This window comes from Sus scrofa, chromosome 18 (genome assembly GCF_054392235.1).
Source record: "Sus scrofa isolate SSC_HxYL_T2T_F1_AM1 chromosome 18, Sscrofa_HxYL_maternal_Yorkshire_Landrace_v2.0, whole genome shotgun sequence".
Taxonomy (NCBI): Eukaryota; Metazoa; Chordata; class Mammalia; order Artiodactyla; family Suidae; genus Sus; species Sus scrofa.
Window position 1 is genome coordinate 22,379,119 of NC_139400.1, and position 22,095 is coordinate 22,401,213.

Here is a 22,095-nt window from a genome sequence, read left to right on the forward strand (position 1 = left end):
ATGCCCAGGAGAAAAAGCCCAGGGATCCGTGCACATGGGGAAATAAAGATGATCACAACCCAGACAAGAAAAAGAAATGCCAGCAGGATTGGGAAAGTTTTGTATACACCCAAAGCATTATCAACTCTCTGCCTTTCTCAGGCAGCCACCAAATGCCAACTCAGACAGATGGGGTCCCAGCAGGTGTAGACCTTTTTTTTTTTAAATTCAATTAATTTTATTATATTTATAGTTGTACAACCATGATCACAAACTAATTTTACATTTTTATCCCAAATTCCCAGCCCATTCCTCCCCCCAACCTGTCTCCTTTGGTAACCACAAGTTTTCTGTGAGTCCATTTCTGTTCTACAAATAAATTCATTGTATCCTTTTTTTTAGATTCTGCATACAAGTGATAGCATATGATGTTTGTGTCTTACTGTCTAACTTCGCTTAGCATGATAATTTCTAGGTCTATCCAATAAAATAGTACTCAGCCATAAAAAGGAATGAAATGGTGGCATTTATAGACGTTTTCTTGACCTGTGCATTTGATTCTTGGTGCTAGAAGCTCCATAAATACAGGCTGACTTGTGTCCTCTCCAGAACACTTGGGCTTAACTGAAATAAGTTACTGGACTGAAGAGAATCCCTGAGTAAGAACTCGGGTCTGTTTAAAAGGTAAGAAGAACACAGGGTGGTAGTCAAGTGTCCTGCTCTTTGGAGATTAAAGAAAGCTTGAGAAAACTGCATCCACGCAGCCCAGGGAGGGCCCAGGTCACATATTCAGGCTCAAGTCAGAATAGATCTGAGGCCAAGAAGAGCTCTCCACCCTCCATTACTGTGCGGGGCCTTGAGCAGCCCTCCATACCTTAAAGAAAAAATCAGCAACTTTCTGGTCTAGTGAAGAGTCCGCATTTGATAGTTTATCCAGTCTTGTTCCATTTAAGCCTACAAACAGCAGAAGTGAAGCTTCCACTCTTGGCACACTGAGGCACTGAATGGCCCTTGTGGGAGAGGGAGACCCTATACACCCCAGGAGATGTCACAGCAACCGGGGTTCTTTCTTTTTCTTGTTCCTCATGTCTGTGGCCATCAATGAGTTGTGGGTGTAACATGGTAGCCAAGATGGGTGAACCAGCCAAGGTACTGGCTAGATTTGGGGAGATGATGGAAGCAGAAGTCAGAAGCCAGGCAAGTAGTCAAGAAGAGGAAGTGACTCTAGAGGACAGTGAGGGTGGGAGCAGGTCAGAAACCTGGAAAGCAGACACAAGATGCCAAGCTAAATAGCTTTGAACATGAGGGACCTCTTTTGAGAAAGTACTCACTGCTCCCTTGCAGGGTTGGAGCTCATCCTCTTGTTAAAGTTCTCTCTGAATGAACTGTACCGCCATCTACTCTGAGAGTCAAAGCAGTCACCAAAGGGGAAGGCTCCTCTCCCTCCAATTTTTTCTCCCTCCTAAATGCCTTTCTCATCTTCAGCCCCACTGCTACCTTCTTGAATCAGGCTGCCATTTTGCAGCACCTGCATTAATGAGTCACAATCTTAGCTGCACCCTGGGATCACCTGGGTGCTCCACCCTCAAAGATTCTGATGTCATTGGTCCAGGCTGAGGCCAGGGCAAGACCATGTGCTTCTCTTGTTTCTTGAGGTTGAGAACCACTGGACCCAGGTGACAGCAGATCTGTAGCTGGGCTTGCTCCCTCTGGTCTTGCTCCCACGCTCTCCAACCTGTTCTCCATGTGCTAACTGACAGACCAATCCAATAATGCTACTGCCCTACTTGTAAACCTACAAATGATCTCCCATTGTGATCAAGGTGAAGTTCAGATTCTACTACATGACTTGCAAGTAGCTTCATGATCTGGTCCCTGCAAATTTCTTAATACTCTCCCCTGTCCAATAGGTGTGTCCACAAATTTCTAATCCAGTTCCTCAGAGAAAACTTGTCTCCCTTACCTCCTCACCTTTCCCCTTCCCAGAGCATTATCCCAGAAGTTTCCCAGTTTACAAACACCCAAGAGCCATGACTTCCTTTTTCCAGCACCCTGAAAGAAATCTCTCTGATGACACGGCAATATAACTGCATTAGGCTAAGTTAGACGTCTTCACTTTACTGATGAATTTCTACCATCTACAAGAGGAAAAAGAATTTCTGACCCAAGTCTGGGCCAATCTGAAATTAATAATCAATGGAAAAATGAGCAGAAGACCTGAATAGACATTTCTCCAAGGAAGACATGCAGATGGCCAATACAGCACATGAAAAAAAGCTCAGCATCACTTAGAGAAATGCAAATCAAAACTACAATGAGGTACCACCTCACACTGATCAGAATGGCCATCATTATTCAGTCTAAAAATAGCAAATGCTGGAGAGGATGTGGAGAAAAGGCAACCCTCCTACATTGTTGGCGGAAATGTAAATTGGTACAACCACTATGGAAAACAGTTTGGAGGTACCTCAGAAAATTAATATAGAACTACTACATGATGTAGCAATCCCACTCCTGGGCATCTATCTGGAAAAACTTCCATTGAAAAAAGATACATGCACCCCTATGTTCATTGCAGCACTAGTCACAATAGCCAAGACATGGAAACAACCTAAATGTCCATCAACAGATGAATGGATTAAGATGTTGTACATATACACAATGGAATACTACTCAACCATAAAAAGAACAAAATAATGCCATTTGCAGCAACATGGATGGAACTAGAGACTCTCATACTAAGTGAAGTAAGTCAGAAGGAGAAAGACAATGCCATGTGATATCACTTATATCTGAAATCTAATGTACAGCACAAAGGAACCTATTTACAGAAAAGAAACAAAGTCACAGACATGCAGAACAGACTGGTGGTTGAGTAGGGGGAGGGAGTGGGATGGACTGGGAATTTGGGGTTAGTAGATGCAAACTATTGCATTTGGAGTGGATAAGCAATGATAGTCCTCTGTCTAGCACAGGGAACTATATCTAGTCACTTGTGATGCATCAGGATGGAAGATAATGTGAAAAAAAGAATGTGTGTGTGTATATACACATATATATATATATATGTATATGTATAACTGGGTCACTTTGCTGTACAGCGCAATTGACAGAACATTGTAAATCAACTATAACCAAAAAATTTTCTCAATAAAATAAAATAATCAATGGACTGGTCTTTGTGCCTCAAGACGGCACGAAATTTTCTCCTGTTTGGCAGTACATGGAGACCACAAAAAAGTTCCAAAGGATAAACTATAGGTTCTATGCAAGAAGGACCAGAGTGGAGAGAAACAAAGTCTCTTAAAAGAGCTAGAATTCCTCCCAAACCTATGAGAATGGACTGACGGCAGAGAAGAAAACAAGCAAGAATGTGCCATCAGCAATGGAGTTGGCAGCCCCCACCCAGAGTGTGTTCAGGAGAGATGCCCAGCCCATTTCGAGTTCATCAGAGCCAGTGACCATATATTTTACATATCACCATGATTGAGCAGGCACTCACAATTTAGGGCTATTAAATAGCACAACTACCTAACTGGACGCCTCTGTTTTGATTTCAACCTCACAATCTACTATTGACAACAGGCTTGAAGATTGCTCCATAGAAAGAGTGAGATACAGGCCATCACAATGTATTTTACCTGTGTGACAGTTGTTTTTTGGTATAAATCAAGAAGCTGGCATTCTGATTTGACTCACAGTCTATGTGTTTGGTTAGAGCAAATCTTTCTCAAACGTTAGATCTGCTCTCATGGTGCTGACTGAACGGAGCTTTGAAGGCATAAGGCTGGGGGCAGACCCTAGACCCTGAGGCGGTATCAACACCGCAGTCATCATGTGGGGCCTCTTGAGTCCACAGCTTCCCTGGATATGCCTCACTCTAGACTGTCAGTTGCCTTCTATACTTTGCACTTGAGTTGTTTATTTTCCAGGAGTGTGTAGGGCTACCCTGAGCCCAGAACCAAGAACAGAATTTGCAAGATGTCTGTCTGTGAATGGTTTTCCCTCTTTGATCAGTTACCTGTTATCTCTGGAAATTAAACGCACAACCCAGGTTTCCTAGTTCCGGTCAACGGGGTGAAGAAACTCTGCTGGAGGCCCCTTGAACACCCCTGACTTCCAAGCATCTTGGGGGGAGTCCCCAGACAGATCGCGACAACCTCCACAGTTAACAGAGGGCCTCTTTTTCTCTCCAACCAGGTTCTCCCAGGCTCACCTTGATGGCAAGCAAGCTTCCCAAGAATGCCAGCAAGCCCCTCCTCTCAGCCTGCTGTCCATGTCAATATCCCCGTGCCCAAGAGAGTGCCAGATACCTAGCAGGGGCTCAGGGACCGTTTTGGAGGCGAATGAATGCGTGAACGAGTGAGAGCAGACAGGCAGCACTTCTCTGTCTTTCCTCTGTTCCACGTCATTCACAAGCACATCACACCCCTATGAGGAAAGCTTCTCGTTACTCACAGTGATTCCCATTGTGTGGGACGGGGAGGGGGACTCAGCTCTGGATCAAGGTATCTGGGACCTTAGGTTTGATAGTGTCTCCACTCCCCCCACCCCCACAGGAGATCCTCAAATTCTATGCTGACCCTTTGGAAAGAAGACTGAAGAAAGCACGTGCTGGGCATCTGGTCAACCTCAGGCAAAGCCAAGCAGAGCCCTGAGGGGCAGTAAAGATGAGAGTGTTGGCGCCCCAAGGCTCTGTTTCTCCTTCCCACCCACCCCCATGCCACTGGGAGACTCTCCCAGGGCTGGGGTCGCCTTTCTCTGCCTGGAAAATGGTGACGGTAATTTTGTTTTCAGAGCTACAAGTCTCCCAGTCAAACAGGCGATGCCCAGAGCGAAGCCAGGGAGACGGAGGGCTCACTCCCCGTCGGGCTGAAATATGCAGCAGCCTTTCCTTCTCCCCAGAGATGGTCAGGTTCTGCTCCTCCGCCTTCAGTGAGAAGCCAGAGGCCACTGAAACCCCGGGCCGCTGCCGTCAGGGCTAAGGCACGTGGCACACCAAGAGCCAGAGACCTGCCCTGTCACCGCCAACTGTGTGCCTGCGCGGGCCCAGGGCTTAGGTCCCAGCTGCCTTCCTCACATGACTCAAGAGCTGCCCTGACCACAGCAGTAACCACCGCTGAGTGAGTGACTGAAGGAGAAGCCTGCGGAACAGAACCTGAGACCCAAGAGGGCCCATTTTGGAATGAAGTTCATTGCCATGGAATCCGAGACAAGCATTCGGAGTGCAGAGGGGTGGCCTGAGAAGGGGCCACCTGCAGGGAACGGCTAGAGCAGAACGCTGTCAAATGGCACATCAGGACCTCAGTGTCCTCCGCCCCTGGGACCTCCAGGGCCCCTCAGGTCTTCAGTGGGTGCTGGGGAGAGGAGGTGGGAAGCGGCTGGTGGGGCCAGTTGGAGATGGTCCATCGTGAGCTCATACTGTCCTTTCTCCCACCTGCCACCGAGGGAAAGTGACAGGGCAATGGGCACTCACACAGCTGAGGCGAGGCAGGAGGGGGAGGGCGGGGGCGTGGCATCAGCTTCCCATGGGGGGAGTCGCTGGGCTCCATGAAGGTGGGGGCTAGTTTTTCCTGGGGGACCGGGCGGTGACTTGCCCAGGGACTTGAGACTCAAGCCTCACGCGGAGTCTTGGCAGCCCGATGTGGCAGCTCCAGTTCCAGTGAACAATCAAAACCTGATGCTGCGGCATCTGCCTGGGTCCTGTTCAGAGATGGGAACAGGAAGAGCCTGTTCCCTAGCTCATCTGACGCTCCAACGGAACACGCCTGTCCAGAGCCGTAAATCCACAAGAACAGCCAGTAGTTATGACACCCTGGCCTTGGGCCTGGGACTAAACATTCCAAGGGTCCCCTCCCTTCCAAGCAGGGGCTTTTGCTATGCTCTTTATAAAGGAGACTTGGAAGGGTGGAGTCCATGCCTCTGTCCAGTAGATCAATTTATGAAAGTAGGACTTGGAAATAAGTTTATTGCTAAGGAAGAGAGTTCCCTCCCAGGTATGAGAATAGGAGACACCCGCTCCCAACATACACACACACACACACACACACACACACACACACACACACACAACTTCCTGCTACCTCCCTTACTCCACAGATTAAATAAATATTTGCAGGAGTTCCCACTGTGGCTCAGTGCTAATGAACCCAACTAGTATCCTTGAGGACATGGGTTCAATCCCTGGCCTCCCTCAGTGGGTTAAGAAGCTGCCATAGCTGTGAACTGCGTGTAGGTCACAGACACAGCTCAGATCCCACGTTGCTGTGGCTGTGGTGTAGGCCGGCAGCTGCAGCTCCCATTCGACCCCTAGCCTGGGAACTTTCATATGCTGCAGGTGTGGCTCTAAAATAAATAAATAAATTAATTAATTAATTTGCCAAGAGCCTCCTTGAGCCTGGCACTGCCCTTCATTAGCCTCTCCATGGGTGCTGAGGTAGTTAGAACATTTGCTATCAGAACAGGAGTGATCAGGGGACCCAGTGCTGCTGGACAGGGGAGTCTTAGCCTGCCCTTTGGGAACAGAGCGACTGTTTGTTCACTGGCTCCACTACTGGATACTTAAGAGATCAGGCTCCCTAAGATGCTCGCTTTACAGGCAGGTCAATGTGCCCCCAAAGCAAACCTAAACAGGCATCTGTCTTCAAGGACCCCAGGATACTTTTTTTTCTTTTTTTAATGAAAGAGAAATAAAAAAGCTTTTGCAAAGTGCTGAGAGGACTGAATTATAAAGCATCAGAAGGAGATTATCGGCTGTCGTCCCTGCACAAGGCAGCATGTTCCGTTCCAAAGGACAGCAAAGGGGGCGTGGCGGGGAGGGACAGCTTGAAGGATTCCACCATCCAGCTCTGACGGGAGCAGCCCCTCCCCAGGAAGCCCGGCCCTTTGCAGACACTGAGCGGGACCTCCTCCCGGCAGGTGCTCCAGAGGAGAGGTTGTAAGTGTGGTCCCTGGACCAACAGCCTCAGCATCACCTGGGAGCTTGTTAGAAATGCAGCCCCACCCCAGCCCTACTGATCAGAAACTCGGGGTGCTGGGCCTGGCCATCTGTGGTTCTGATGCCAGCTGGTTTGAGAGCCACTGCTCTGGAGGAAGAGAAACACTGGGTGTCTTTTCTCTCATTGCAGCTGCAACCCAGCTGCAGAGCCCGTGACCACAAGCCAGGGAGGGGTCTGTGTAGCTGGTGAGCGTCATGGCCGAGTCTGCACATTGAATTCTGACTTCTGGAGTCGTTTCAGAGCTGAGCATGTTTCCCCAATCACGGACACTCTAATCGTCTCAAAACTCATTTTTTGGGCAGACTCCGCCTCCTGCTCTCATGCCAGGCAGATGGAGGCAGGGCTCCCAACAGACCAGGGTCAGTCACAGCCTAAACGAAGCACATTGTCCTAAAACACCTCGGACACCATCTGACCTTCACTGGACCACAAAAACATCAGCTCCTCTTCCTTCTTGCTTCTCGCGCTCCCTGAGCTCAGCACGCCCCAATCCAATTCTTCTGATATAAACATGAATCACGGGCCCTCCAGAAGTACCTGATCCAGCTCTAACAGGGGTACAACCTCCCCCCAGGTGAGAAACGTCCCAAATCATCAATCGGCCTAATCATCCATCCCCACGGAGGCCTCCGAATCCACATCAGTGCCTCGTTACTAAACCGTACAGTTGGACGCTGTTGGAGCATAAAGACAAAGCCAGGCTGGAAAAGCACCCATGTGGTGAATCACTTGTCAGCACAGGCGTGCACCGCGGTCCCCAGGAATCCCTGCATTAGAGCAGGAGGAGGGCCGTTTCCCAGGTCGCTTTGCCGGTTCTCTTTTTGAGGGATGAGAAACAAGTTTGGGCTTAAGGGCCTCACATTTCAATGTATTCCACCATCCGATGGGCCTGCAGCGACCACCGCAGACAGCGTGAGACCACAGTCTTAGGCTCCGCTTGCCTAGAAGCCGTGAGCCCTTGCCAGCAGGCAGCCAACGAGGTAGCGAGCGCCGCCTTGGGGGCCAGCAAAGCACGAGGCGCCCCCGGCAGAGCCTGTGCACGCTGCTCATGAGCAGGGCTCTTTGTGGCCGAGATTGCAGGAGGCCAGGGCAATGGGGTCCGTCTCCCGCCTGGGCAAAGAGGGCCTTCCTGGCAAGTGAACGCGGCGCAGGAGCAGCACAGACGTGACCTCTGCCGGCCTCACTCCTCCCCGGGCAGTGCAGAGCCACTTGCTTTCCGCTGCTCATCTGCTTAATTCCGAGGCCTCTAATTTCTCCAGATGTTCATCTGTCTGTCACTCTCCTCCTTGAGAAGGGACAGCCACAGGGCCTGGGAGCAAATTATCTTTAATGAGCCCGGAAAGATCTCTTTGGGGCCAACCTGCTCTCCATATGCCAAAAAATTCTGCCACCGAGCCTTCCCTTCCTTCTCTGTGCCCAGAACCTCCTCCTTTGGGGTCTCATTGGAAAGCCCTGAAAGACAAACAGCATCCAGAATCTTCTACCTCATAGTCTAAGCTCATTAACCGAGACCAAGAGGGAATGCACAAAACATCACCGGTTCCAATGCATCCTCTCCAAAACCAAAACAGGAGTCTTGTGTCTTCTGTTTAATATTCCGTCACACCTGGGGACCAGCATTTCACAAGCTCTGCCAGCCTCCCCGTGACAAGGCAATAACCTTGAGGGAAAGCACGATTATTTATTAGCTGAACGTCTACAGCCCACATACGCGAAGCCGGGCCTCGGGTTGGGTCCTGAGTTACAAGGCTGAGCAAAACTGCTACCGTCCTCTCTCTCTGGGCTTGAGTGTAGAAAGCAGGCAGGCATGCAGCAAGGAAACCGCCAAACACACAGCTAATTGGAATCCACGTTAGGTGCCGAGCTGAGATGCTTCCAGGGAGCCGCGGGTCTGGGGAGATCTTTGGACAGGTTTTGCATGAGGGGGGCCCGAGGAAACAGGGTGACATATGGAAACTTGGGAATTTGTGAGCAGTGCTTTACAGAAGCCGTCTAACCACAGCTGAAGCTCGAGGTGGCCCAAAAGAGAACACAGGGCTTGGAGCCAGAGAGATCCCACTGCTTCTTTCTGCCCTTGACACCAGAAACAAATGTGGCTGCGAAGCACCGTTCCTCTGGGAAGACCTGCAGCCTGTCTCCGTTAATGTCCCGCCCCACGCCTGATCCAGGCACAGAAGGAGGCTTTTCAATGCTTCTCCTGTGTTTCTCAGAAAAATGAGAAAATGCCTAATTGCATATAAACCAGCCAAAAGCAAAATGCACGCGCGCACACACACACACACACACACACACACACACACACACCACTCACACACCCTAATTAGACTGCCAGGCTATTGCTCTCTCTGATGTGAGAATGCAGATGACAGGGACCATCTCAGAGCCTTTTTCTCAGAGAAAAGAGAAGATGGGCCGATGTGCGGGCTCAGGACCAGGCTGAAGCCTGGCAGCAGTGTTCTATTTCCTTCCAGAGGACAACTCAGCTGCGAGGTGAGCACTCTCGGGCCTGCCTGGCTCACTCAGCCCTGTCTCTGGCTACTGCACTGGTCCTATCTCGCCCACTTTGAGGGCCCCAGGAGCCTCCGGATTCCTTGCGTTGCTTAAACCCCCTTCATCAGCCCTGGGAACATCAGAGAAAGAATCATCCATGAGTGCATCCGCTTCAGTCTCCCTCATCAATGGCAGGGGCTTGGTCCTCTCCTACAAAAGCCCTTTGGCAGAACTAGAAGTTGCTCCCCTGTCAAAACCCTCTTGCCATCAGCCAATTAGTTCTAGACAACTCCAGACAGGGGATGAGGGAGAAGACACCTTTCCAAGGGGCCTTCTGTCCACACAACTCTGACACAAAGGAAAAGGCATGGGTTTGACAAGAGAGCACTGATACCACCACCACATTAAGGGTATAAATGCCAAGCAAATACTTACTGTCAGCTGTCCGTCACCTGTGCCCTGCCCATCCAAGATCTGACAAAGAGACGTGCCCCTGGCACTGGCTGACTGCTGCTCTAAGATGTCCCACCTCAAGGAGCGACCCCAGCCAGGAAGCGTCCACTTCTTTCAGGAGCAATTGTAGAATGAGCCTCGTAAGCAAGGGAATTGGTGACACCTTCCAGAAGCTGCTGCTTGGTTTACCAGGCTCTGCCCTGGCACACCCACACCTGCACACACACACACAGCCCCCCACTCACACCTACACATACTCAGACACAACTGCACACACACACACACACACACACACATCTCCACCTCTCCCCACTCATTCACACATACACACAGACTTCTGCCACGCAGGTGATGTCAATTCTCAAATTAGAAAAGCCCGTGTTTTTGCTGCTTTTCCAGTCGAACCTAGAGGTTATGTCTCGAGGATGTGTTCTGTAGGTGCTGCAGATTCAACTACACGCAGTGTGGGGAGGAGGGTGGAAAGAGAAACAGGGAAGGAGTGGCCGGCCGATCCGGCCCACCAGGGACACCCAAAGCCCTCAGCTGCCACAGGCCTCTGACCGTGTGAGTGACTTTCAGTGCTGACGTGGGATGGCCAACTCTTTGCCAGAGATCTGGGGGGTTCCTGAGACCCAGAACTTAGAGCACGAGAACCAGGACAGTCCTAGGCACCTGGCACGGTGACCCTGAGAGCGTAATTCCCGAGTCGAGAGATGGTTCCCTCTGGGGCAGGCTGGATGGAGAATACTGTGACGTGCTATCCGCCCAGGTACGCCTTCCCCCGCATCACACGCGGGGCATTACTTCCTATGGGGGACGTTTATGCCACATAATTTGGCCCAGGATTTTACACACACAAGAGATTGTTCAAAGACAGTTTTGAATCCCTTCACCTTATCGGATGACTCTGAAGCCCATGTAAGATGCAAGCCCACTGCAGAGGGACTGGGCCACCGAGGGCACAGAGGAAACACTTCAGGCACAGAAGAATCTCATTTTGTGGGACACCAACTGGGCCGTGCATGCCCGAAGCCATTAGGGGCCCAGGCAGGCTTCTTCCCAGCCAAGCCAACCAGGGCTCGGCTGCCCACCTCTGCAAGGCTTGGCTGAGGTCCTGACCCCTCTGCGTGCTTGGCCACACCCATTCGAAGACCACCTGACTTGACAGCACACACTGAGGCATTTGATGTGAAAGGCGTCTTACAGTGTTACTACGATGCCATGTCAAGCAGCACAGTCCCACCCCCCTGCCCGCCCCTCCCCCCAAGCACCCCACACCCCGTGCTCACCAGGGTGAAGGTCAAAGATCCACAATCGGAGTGGATACTGGAGATAAGAGCCAGGTGGGCGGGCTGGGTCCTCTCCTGCCTCGGAGCTCCTCCCATTCTTGGGGGGGGAGGGAGACGAGCCGCCAGCCGGTGCAGTGCGAGTCCAAGGTGAGCGAGTCCGGGGCTCTGAGAAATCCATGCCGCCGAGGGTGTGCGTGGAGATGCTGAATCTGGGCTGCATGTCGAAGACCACGTAGCACTTGCACCTGGGACCTGAGAGAAGAGGCACCTGGGAGACGGGGCAGCTGAGTTACCCAAGGTCAGGACAGCACGCATTGATCGAGCACCTGCTCTGTGCCAGGGCACTGTACCAGATGCTGGGGGGAAACGCAGGTGCCAGCTGGGTCGGACCCAAGCACTAACGCCCTCCCAGGCCTCATTGTCAGTGTTCTGGCCGCCTGTCCCTCCCGCTCCGCTCCATCCCAACCGCCAGCATCGCCTTCCTTAACGTCAGGCTTTATCCCATCGCAATTTCCTTGAGAGTCCCCAGCAACTCCTTTGGCTTTTAGGGACCACATGCAATGTCCTCAGCACAGCCCAGCCCCCGCCTCCACACAGGCTTTGCTCACACCCTCAAACATTGCCTACACGGCTCACTGGTGCCTGAACCCCATCGGGTAGAAGAGGAGGAGGCAGAGAAGCAGTGGGTAGGGGGCGGGAGGAGAGGGGACACCGAACAAGATACTCCAGGGAATTGCATCAACTGAGCTCTGGGCCTTGGCGGTCACCTCATCCTAAGGCCCCCATGTCCTCACGCAGAGTCGGGTTGGGGGTGGCTTTCACCGAACTCTCACTCACTCGGTTCAACACTGAACGTACCGCTCCTGTCTCTGCCCTCGAGTCTCACAAACACCTGTTGCGTAAAGATGACTGTGTCTGTCTCACTGCAGACACAAGGGGTCGGACCCATTAACCTCCAAAGGTGCTTTCAGTTCTAGTATCTGTGACTCATGAAAGAGTTTCACTCTGAGGCTCAGTAACAGAGAGGGACAAGCACGATCCTCCTACTGGTTATCTGCTGCTACACAGCAAGTGACTCCAACACTCTGCAGCTTAAAGCAATAAACATTAATTATCTCAGAGCTTCCACGGGTCAGGAATGTGGGAGCAGCTTGGCTGGGTGGTTCAGGCTCAGCGTGTCTCTTGGGGTGTTGCTGTCACCGCAGACTGGGGCCAGGATCTGGACCTGGAGCCTCCCCGCCACGCTCAGTCACACAGTTGTTGGCCGGCCTCGGTTCCCCCACCGGCTGTTGGCCGGAGGCCTCAGTTCCTCGCCACGTGGAACTCTCCAGATAGCGGCTCACAACCCGGCAGCCTGGGTCCCTCAAAGTGAGCGAGCAACCTGAGAAAAGAGAGAAGGCGCGCGTTCCCCATGCCTTTTATGGTCCAGTGGCTGAGTCAGACACGACCACTTGCACACATGATCACTCGCACACATGATCACTCGCACATTATTTTGTTCCTCAGAAGTGAGTCATCAGGCCCAGCCCCAGGCAGAAGGAGGGATGGAGCTCCACGGCTTCAAGGAAGATCAAAGCAGTTGAGGTCATCTGTTTAGAATCACAACGCTTCCCTTTCCAAGAAGACGACGATGAGCAAAAGCAAATCCAAGGGACAAAACATTCCTAACGCGGGAGGAAGCAGACCCAGAGGTTAAAAACCCAAGCCTCGAAATCCAACAACCTTGGGTTTGAATCCCAGTTCACAGGAACCTCACGAACACACCACCTGGAGCAAGTCCTTTAGCCTCTGAGCTTTAACGCCAGGGTCCTCCTCCGCGAAACGGTGGCAATCACAACTCCCTCGCGTGGCTACTGTGCACAGAAGACGAAGCCATGGTTGTAAAGCGAATGGACCATAATAAGCACTCATGGAATAGGAGTTGTGCTCACAAGCGGTTCATCTCACAGCAATCCCTGCCCATCTTCAGCAACGACAGAAAGTTACTGGGTTAGAAGAACATGAGGCCTTAGAAGAAACAGTGATACTTGTGGGACAGAGGTGATGAGCCCAGAAAAATGGAAGTTTGATTAGTAAGATTCGACTCACCTGGGTCCAATCATCCTTAATTAATTAATATATTTATTTAGTCTTTTTGTCTTTTTTCTTTGTAGGGCCGCCCCTGTGGCATATGGAGGTTCCCAGGCCAGAGGTCGAATTGGAGCTACAGCTGCCAGCCTGCGCCACAGCCACAGCCACACAGTATCTGAGCCATGTCTGCAACCTACCCCACAGCTCACAGCAATGCCAGATCCTTAACCCACTGAGCAAGGCCAGGGACTGAACACACATCCTCATGGATACTAGTCAAGTTCATTAGCCACTGAGCCACGACAGGAATTCCCAATCATCCATTTAAAAAATACTCTAAAGTCTGTGATCCTTCGTTACATCTGCAAAGTTCCCTTTGCTGTGTAATCCCATCTATTCATTCCCAGGTGCAGGGATGAGGGCTGGGCATCTTTGGGGGCCTTTTTTCCAGCCTATCACAGATGCAAAACAACTTCCCTGAACCATGACAGAGCCGCCTAGATTGTCAACAGGATACAGAAGTCAAGAGAACTTGCCAGAGGGCTTGGATTCAGGGAGAGGACCCCAGACCCTAAGAAGGACAGACAAGCACCCCTCAGAGGCCCTGAGACAGGGCTAGCAGGTAAGCGAACCCCGCAGAAATTCTAGACTGAGGCACTGAGACAGAAACCAGCTCCTGGCAGGGACACTGATCGGACACATAGTTCCTGGAACAAGGCGGAAACCCAGTTACTCTACTTACAAGGTCAAAGCAGCCCGGAGCAAGGGTGGCTGGGTGTTGGGTCTTCTGAGCTCCTGAATCAGGGGTTTATAGCATTTCCTAACTCAGAATCAGATATTTTCCAGTGTCTCCAGACAGGGGAGCATAATCAGATCGCCTTGTCTTAGCAATACGGCCCCTCCGCATACCTTCAAATACCAGAGATAGAAGAATCCTCCAGTTCACGGAGATGCCCATTTGCTTTCCTTGTCTTTGATTCGTGTGTGTCTGTGTGTGTCCTAAACCAGATCCTTTTAGCCCCTGGACTTGAGGAGATGTTGATTATACTGCTATATGTTACAATGGTGAAAAATTTAAAGTCCATAATCTAACTAAAATATCAAAGTCAGCAGAGGAGTTCCCGTCATGGTACAGCGGAAATGAATCTGACCAGGAACCATGAGGTTTTGGGTTCGATCCCTGGCCTCACTTAGTGGGTTAAGGATCTGGCGTGGCTGTAGCGGTGGCCGGCAACTATAGCTCCAATTGGACTGCTAGCCTAGGAACCTCTGTATGCCGTGGGTACAGCCCTAAAAAGAAAAAAGAAAAAAAAAAAAGTCAGCAGAGCCCTCCCTAGAGTAAATCAGCATGGTATAATCGTCTTGGGTCACATCACTCAAGACCACAGCAGTTTGGTGGAGGAGGTGATGAAGAGAACCCCCCCTACACACACACCAGCCTACAAAGAAAAAAATTCAAGAGAAAGCCCATCTCCTAGTACTGTCTCCTCTATCACCATATACAGAAGGGTGACGATTGCTGTGGCTTCCAGAGACGGCTGTGCTGGTTCTTTTCCATACGCTCCACTCCCTTTCCTTCCTCATGCCTAAGACTGCTTTTCCTTCCAGCTTCCCTCTTGTCCCCCAGAAGTGCTACTGATGACTGATCCGAATATGGACTCTCTCTGTTCCAATGTTGCTGTGGGTATTTAACTAGATTTTCCCAGAGCAGGAGTATTACAGGTCAGAGGGGGATCCTCATCCAGTCTGGTAGGTCCTGGGCCCCAGTGCCCTTGGGACGGCTCTAGAACCCCAGTGTGAGGTGCACTTAGCAATCATGTCAGGTGGCAAATCTGGCTTGAATGCCCAAGTCCAAAAGCCCCTCCTGTGAATTTTCAACAGATATGATGGCAACTCAACAGCTACGAAAGGCAGAGGTGGACAGAAATGGCAGTGCCGTGAACCTGCTAGCAGGGTTGGTGAGATTCTGAGCAGTGGGTCCTATGACAAGGCTTCAACTCTGCTCCCTTCCCAGGAGGGTGCTGCTTGCAGTGAATGGTGCTTGTCTCTCTCTCTCAACACAGATGCTATGAATCTAGCCTGAGCCCGGGTTTCCCTCCAGCTCTGCCAGGTGCTGGTTGTGTGACCTCTGGCAGGTCACAACATCTCTCTGGAACTCAGCGTCTTCGACTGTAAACCCAGGGGTTTGGATTAGCCAAGAGCCCTCACTCAATGAATTTCAAGCCTGAATGCTTACCTACAATCCTCAATAGAACACTGGCTCTGGAAGATAAATGAACTTCACAGATAAACACGCACCCAGTGGAAAGACTCACCTCAATTCTACTCCCTCCACCTTTTAGGGTGGCATGCCCATGGCAGGCAGAAGTTCCAGGGACAGGGATCAAACCTGCACCACAGGAGTTCCCGTCGTGGCTCAGTGGTTAACAAATCCGACTAGGAACCACGAGGTTGTGAGTTCAATCCCTGGCCTTGCTCAGTGGGTTAAGGATCCGGCGTTGCCATTAGCTGTGGTGTAGGTCGCAGATGCAGCTCGGATCCCATGTTGCTATGGCTCTGGCATAGGCTGGTGGCTACAGCTCCAACTGAACCCCTAGCCTGGGAACCTCCATATGCCATGGGAGCGGCCCAAGAAATGGCAAAAAAAAAAAAAAAAGCCTGCACCATAGTGGTGACCTGAGCCACAGCAGTGGTAACACTGGGTCCTTAACCCACTGAGCCACCAGGGAACTCCTACTCCCCCCACCTTTTTTCCAACATTCCACATTATTCTTATTAACTTACCAGAACACAATGCTGCAGAGTGTTTAAGACGCCCATCCTCAACTAGACAGTGAGTGCCCAGAAGGCGAACGTGGGGTCATAAATCCTCTGTATCCCCATGGCCCTTACCATGGCGTAAGGCTGTAGTTCCCAAACTCACCACAATAAAACACCCAGATACCAGGATGCCCTCCCAGACTGACTGAACTGGAGTCTTGGTGAGGAAGAAACTGTACTTAGTGAAACTCCCCAGTGATTCTAATGAGAAGCCAGTGTTAGAAACCCCTGGCAGAGCAGAGCATGCAGTAGGTACTCAATCTGTTGAATGCACAATGAAATCCAGCCACCTGGTAGACCCGATCAGAGAAAGAAATAGTGGGAGTTCCCGTTGTAGCTCAATGGTAATGAATCCAACTAGTATCCATGAGGACGCGGGTTCCATCCCTGGCCTCGCTCAGCCAGGAACTGGCATTGCCGTGAGCTGTGGTGTGGGGTCACAGATGCGGCTTGGATCTGATGTGGCTGCGGCTGTGGTGTAGGCCAGCAGCTACAGCTCCAATTATACCTCTAGCCTGAGAACTTTCATATGCCATGGGTGCAACCCTAAAAAAGAGAGAGAGAGAGAAGAAAAAGGAACCGTTTGGTAAACATAAGAAGCTCAATCAGCCCTCCGGGGCCACGGGGAGAGAGCCTCATCTGGCCGATTACTGCCTTTCTCATTATCAGGTTAGTTTTCTCTGGAATGGCTGTATTTGCCCTTCAGGATAATAAGTATTAGTTGTGGAGCTTCAAGCACAGTAGATTAAGAACATGACTGCACCAAATCCCTCCACCAGCTTTAAGGCACAGGGACGGGGCTTGGCTCTTGCAGGTGCAGGGCCAGCCTAGAGATAGGAAGACAGAGCTTTCTGTGCCCTCGGCCAAGGGGACTTTTGTCCATGTGCTTTCTAGATTCTCGTGGGGTCCGGGACACGGCGATGGGATGGGCAGGAGAGGATGGGAAGGAACGCAGAGGCGGGAAGGAGAGGGGCAGAGAGGATTCTTAGCCTCCGTTTTCTAATCGCCCTCCTTTCCTGAGCTGATCCTGGAGGAGGCACTGGGCCCTTGGCCTGCAAGTACTGCTAATAGTCCCCTTGATCCAGACAAGCCTCACCACACGGGCAGGAGACAGGACATCACAGCCACTTTCATCCTTGCCTCTCTCCACAGCAGGCTGAGGTGGCCCCGGACCCTCTCAGGGCAGCCCTTCACCAGGGAGGGGAGGAAGTCTGAACTTCAGCCGTAAGGGAAGCTTGACACAGTCTGGAGCTCTCCAACTTGAGAGCGCTTCCGAATCGCCTGGGATCTTGTTTAAAATTCAGATTCCCATAGAGTTCCCATCGTGGGTCAGTGGTTAATGAACATGACTAGTATCCATGAGGTTGCGGGTTCAATCCCTGGCCCCACTCAGTGGGTTAAGGATTTGGCGTTGTCATGAGCTGTGATGGGTAGGTTGGCAGCTATAATAGCTCTGATTCAACGCCTAGCCTGGGAACTTCCATATGCTGCAGCTGCGGCCCTAAAGAGACAAAAGCAAAATAAAAAACAAAAAAACAAAAACAAAAAGAAAACCACCCTGTAAAATTCAGATTCCTGGGCCTCCCCCTCAGAGAGTTTTACCTGCCATCCATCTCGACCCAAAGCCCTGGAGGCCTAGCAGGAAGCTGGACACTTCCCTTTTGCTCTGTCTACACAGCCTAGAAAATGGCACAGAACCCACTTCTTGGCCCCCTCACAGGCGTACCCGCTGAGCCTTTCTGGCATTGCCGTGAGAATGGCCTAATTAACAGCAGAGTAGCGGCCCCTCGGCAGCACAGAGCTGCCGGCATGTAGGCTGCAGGAAGGCCCTAGTCGCAGGACCGCTGCTCTTATTCTGAAAGGGCGGGCGGCCCGGGCTGGCCCTGGGGAAATGCAGCCTTGGGTGCGTAGCAGGAAGGCTGCTGATACCTGAGCGCTCACTGCAAGTGTGACCAGAGTGACATTACCCACTTTGAGCTGGTCAGCTCAGATTTCCAGATGCAGGAAAGGTCTTCTGGGGACAAGGCTTCAAATGGCCTAGCCCATCCTCGGGTTCTACTTCAGACCATCGCGCTGCCCTGCAAGGAAAGGGTATATGTGCGTATCCAAGTGCGTTGCCCTCAGCAGTATAGACGTGCACACGCATATACTAGGACATACAGCAGCTGACTCTTTGGAGATTCCTGGGGGTTTTTTCTTTTTCTTTCTTTTTTTTTTTTTTTTTTTTTTTTTTTGGTCTTTTTAGGGCCATACCTGAGGCATATGAAAATTCCCAGACTAGGGGTCAAACTGGAGCTGTAGCTGCTGGCCTACGGCACAGCCACAGCAACACACCAGATCCAAGCCACATCTGCCAGCTACACTACAGCTCACTGCAACACCAGATCCTTAACCCACGGAGAAAGGCCAGGGATTGAACCCACATCCCCATGGAAACTAGTCAGGTTCTTAACCCTCTGAGTCACTCCTCAGAGGGTTAAGAACTCCTCTTCCTTTTGTTAAGGGTAAGACCTTTCGACTTTGTAAGTATTGACTGAGCACCTCCCCTGGAAAAAGCACCATGGGAGATACAAAGGCCCTGTTGCTCTCAGAGCTTAGCCTAGCTAAAGAATTTTCCCAGAACATTAGTGTTTAATAGGAAATGGAGGGACCAGCGACAGAGGAGTGGATCAAGATGTGGTACATATACACAATGGAATATTACTCAGCCATTAAAAAGAAAGAAATAATGGCATTTGCAGCAACATGGATGCACCTAGAAATTATCATGCTAAGTAAAGTCAGTCAGACAGTGAGACACCAACATCATATGCTATCGCTTATATGTGAAATCTAAAAAAAGGACACAATGAACTTCTTTGCAGAACAGATACTGACTCATAGACTTTGAAAAACGTATGGTTTCCAAAGGAGACAGGTTGGTGGGTAGGGGGTTGCGCTGGGGGTTTGGGATGGAAATGCTATAAAATTGGGTTGTGATGATCATTGTAAGACTATAAATGTATAAATTCATTGAGTAATAAAAAAATAAGAAATGGAGGAGAAATAACGTCCTTTTGAATTCTATACCTCTGATTTGGTCATACGATCTATGGGATTTGGAGCTCTTTGAGGCTCAGTCATTTCTCTTCTGTCATCTTTGTTCCCACAAACATCTAGGACGTCAGTCATGTTATTAAGGAGTGTTTGTAGCAAAAGGGAAATTGAAAAAAATGTAAATACACTTTGTCTGAATATGAGAACTTCAGAAGATACTAATTTTTCAGTGATCTTTTTTGCATAACTTTTCATCTCTTTCACAGCAACCTTCATTTACTTGTCTTTATGTGGCAGAACCCTCTTTAATAAATGTTTAATGAAAAAAATTGCAAGACAGGGACACCTTTTGCTCCATTTCTTTCTAACCCCTTTCTTTTTTCTTTTTTTCTTGTCTATTTAGAGCCACCCCCGCGGCATATGGAGGTTCCCAGGCTAGGGGTCAAATCGGAGCTGTAACCACTCACCTACACCAGAGCGACAGCAACTTGGGATCGAGCTATGTCTGCAATCTACACCACAGCTCATGGCAACGCGGGATCCTTAACCCACCGAGCGAGGCCAGGGATGGAACCCGCGTCCTCATGGGTGCTAGCTGGGTTTGTTAACCGCTGAGCCACGATGGGAACTCCTTCTTTCTAATCCATTTCTAATCCATTTCTAATCCATTTCTAATCCATTTCATTCCTCTCGTGGAGCGCAGACCACCCTCACAGAGCCAGTGTTTACTGACCCTGATTATGTGGCCAGTGAGTGCCATGTGCTGTGGGCTAAACCAAAGAAATCTCAACAAATAATGGGAGTTTTCCCCATTATTTATTATGTTTTTCATGCATAAGACGAGTCGGAGAAGAATATGAGTCAAGTATATAACGCCAATAACGCATACATAACCCAAACATCTTTCTCCCAAATCAGTTTTTCTCGATCTAGAGTAATGAATAGACCCCTGGAAAGAAAATCTTGTCAGGAACTTTCCAATTTGACTTAAAATTTTTTGTAATGTTACTTAACTATGTATAAACATAAAACTTAGTATAATTTTTTTATATATAAAACCAAAGCAAATATATAAATTAGATTTCCCACTATGGTGCAATGGGTTAAGGATCCAGCAATGCCGCAGCTGTGGCATAGGTGGCAGTGCCAGCTCGGATTCAGTCCCTGGCCCAGGAATGTCTATATGTCATGGGTCTGGGCAAAAAAAAATTTTATAAATTATAAACCCCTCCAAAAAATTCCTGAAAAACCAATAATATTCAAGTTAACACAAATTTAATGATAACATTTTGCTGAACCTCAATTAGTATTGGGCTTAATAACAGAAAGAGCTTCAGGTCTGGCTCTTTATTTCATCGGCTTGGCTTTGCAGTTTGACTTGAGTAATACTAATTCAGAGAGGGCCTACTTGTATAAGAGTGCTAGTCAAAATTATATTCCTGGTTTCAAGACTCTGTCCGCTCATTCAGAAAAATCAGTCCCCATAGTTAACCACAACTTGCTGCACGCAATTCCCAAATGCCTGTTTTAATGATATATAATCTGACAACACTGTGGAGCTGCCTAATTCACTTGAAAATAAGATCAACATGTGATACTCTTGAGTCAGCATTAAATTTATTTTATTGTTGGCTGCACTAGAAGACTCCTGTATTGTAAATTTACTGCTGTTCTTACTTCTAATAGACTACGAGTTGCAAAGTACTCAACTCAACTGAGCCACACACTGTATATGCTCATATGCTGTGATGGTTAATTGTATGTGTCCGCTTGACAAGGCTGAGTGATGCCCAGATGGCTAGTAAAACATTATTTCTGGGTGTGTCTGTGAAGATGTTTCCAGAAGACATTTAGCATTTGAATCAATTGACTGAAAAAAAAAAAAAATAGCGCTCTCAGCAAAGCATGCAGCCGTCATCTACCTATTTAAGAGCCCGAAAGGAACACAAAGGTGGAGGAAGAACGAATGTGCTCTCTTCCTGAGCTGGGATATCCCTCTCCTCCTGCCCTCAAATAACGGGGCCTCAGATTGGGCAGATTGTACCCTTGGCTCCTGTGGTTCTCAGGCCTCTGGGTTTGGCCTTGACCTACAGCACCAGTGTCCTCCGGCCTCCAGCCTGTCATTGGCAGGTCATGGGACCCCTCAGCCTCCATCATCCAGGAGCCACTCCCTTCCAGTAAACCTCCTTCTGTGTGTCTATATCTACGTCCTATTGGTTCTGTTTCTCTGGAGAACCGTGACGAATGCGTCCGTGAAGCCGCGATGGCGCCGGCGCTGTTCTTGTCACTGGACACACCTGCACCACCAGAGAGATGGTTCTTTCCTCCTACCCGGCTTCTTTATTTGAAGCCACAAAGCTTCATCCCCATAAGGGCTGCCATTTTGTTTGGTGTTTGGTTGGTGAAAGTGGGGTTGAGTACAAAAGCATAGAGGCTGCACGAAAACACTGTGACGGTTTGGGTTCGAACACAGTCATTCAGCAGATCTCAGATTAGCCTTTTAAGGTTTTCATGGAATCAAAATCCTACAGTGACCAGGATCATGACGTCACAAAGCCTTGACTGGGGCGGGGGGGGGGGCTGTCCTTCTGACCTTCCCTCCCCCTCGGTCTGCACACCAGGGTGCACGGGGTGGGCTCACAAGAATTCGGCCAATTAAAAGGATGTTGGAAGGAAAGGGACAGAGCTAAATAAATGGGACATCCTCAGACTCTGAAGAGAAAGCATTTAAAGTGTTAATGCCTCCACGGAGGCGCCCCTCAGAGGTGCACCCTTGGTCCCCGCTCTGGTTCCCAGACCTAGAATCCCCATCTCTCGCCTCAAAGCATCTCCTCTCATCAAACCTCCCGCGTTGGAATCTCCAGTTACCTTTGGGGAAAACCAAAGCCCTGTGCATCAGAAGGGGCCACAGGGCCCACCTCCATCTCCTTTCTTCCCCCCAGTACCTTTTCCAAGTTGAA

General features: G+C 49.9%; 1 protein-coding gene across 5 annotated transcripts in view; it reads right to left on the reverse strand.

Moving 5' to 3' along the window:
* The window catches only part of LOC146394925 (uncharacterized), a 128,056-nt gene that overhangs the window by 40,571 nt on the left and 65,390 nt on the right, over positions 1 to 22,095 (reverse strand). The window contains exons 1-3 of one of the 5 annotated variants that reach the window (XM_085005393.1): positions 12,068 to 13,083; positions 11,210 to 11,461; positions 6,638 to 8,429 (exon numbers count right to left, since the gene is read on the reverse strand). In XM_085005393.1, the coding sequence (XP_084861519.1) occupies positions 8,224 to 8,429; positions 11,210 to 11,461; positions 12,068 to 12,158 (549 nt within the window). In that variant the 5' untranslated portion in view covers positions 12,159 to 13,083 and the 3' untranslated portion in view covers positions 6,638 to 8,223. Of the gene's footprint in view, positions 1 to 6,637; positions 8,430 to 9,902; positions 10,232 to 11,209; positions 11,478 to 12,067; positions 13,084 to 22,095 lie in introns of those variants that run through there. The other 4 variants (XR_014833715.1, XR_014833714.1, XR_014833722.1 and 1 more) reach the window with 4 other exon arrangements.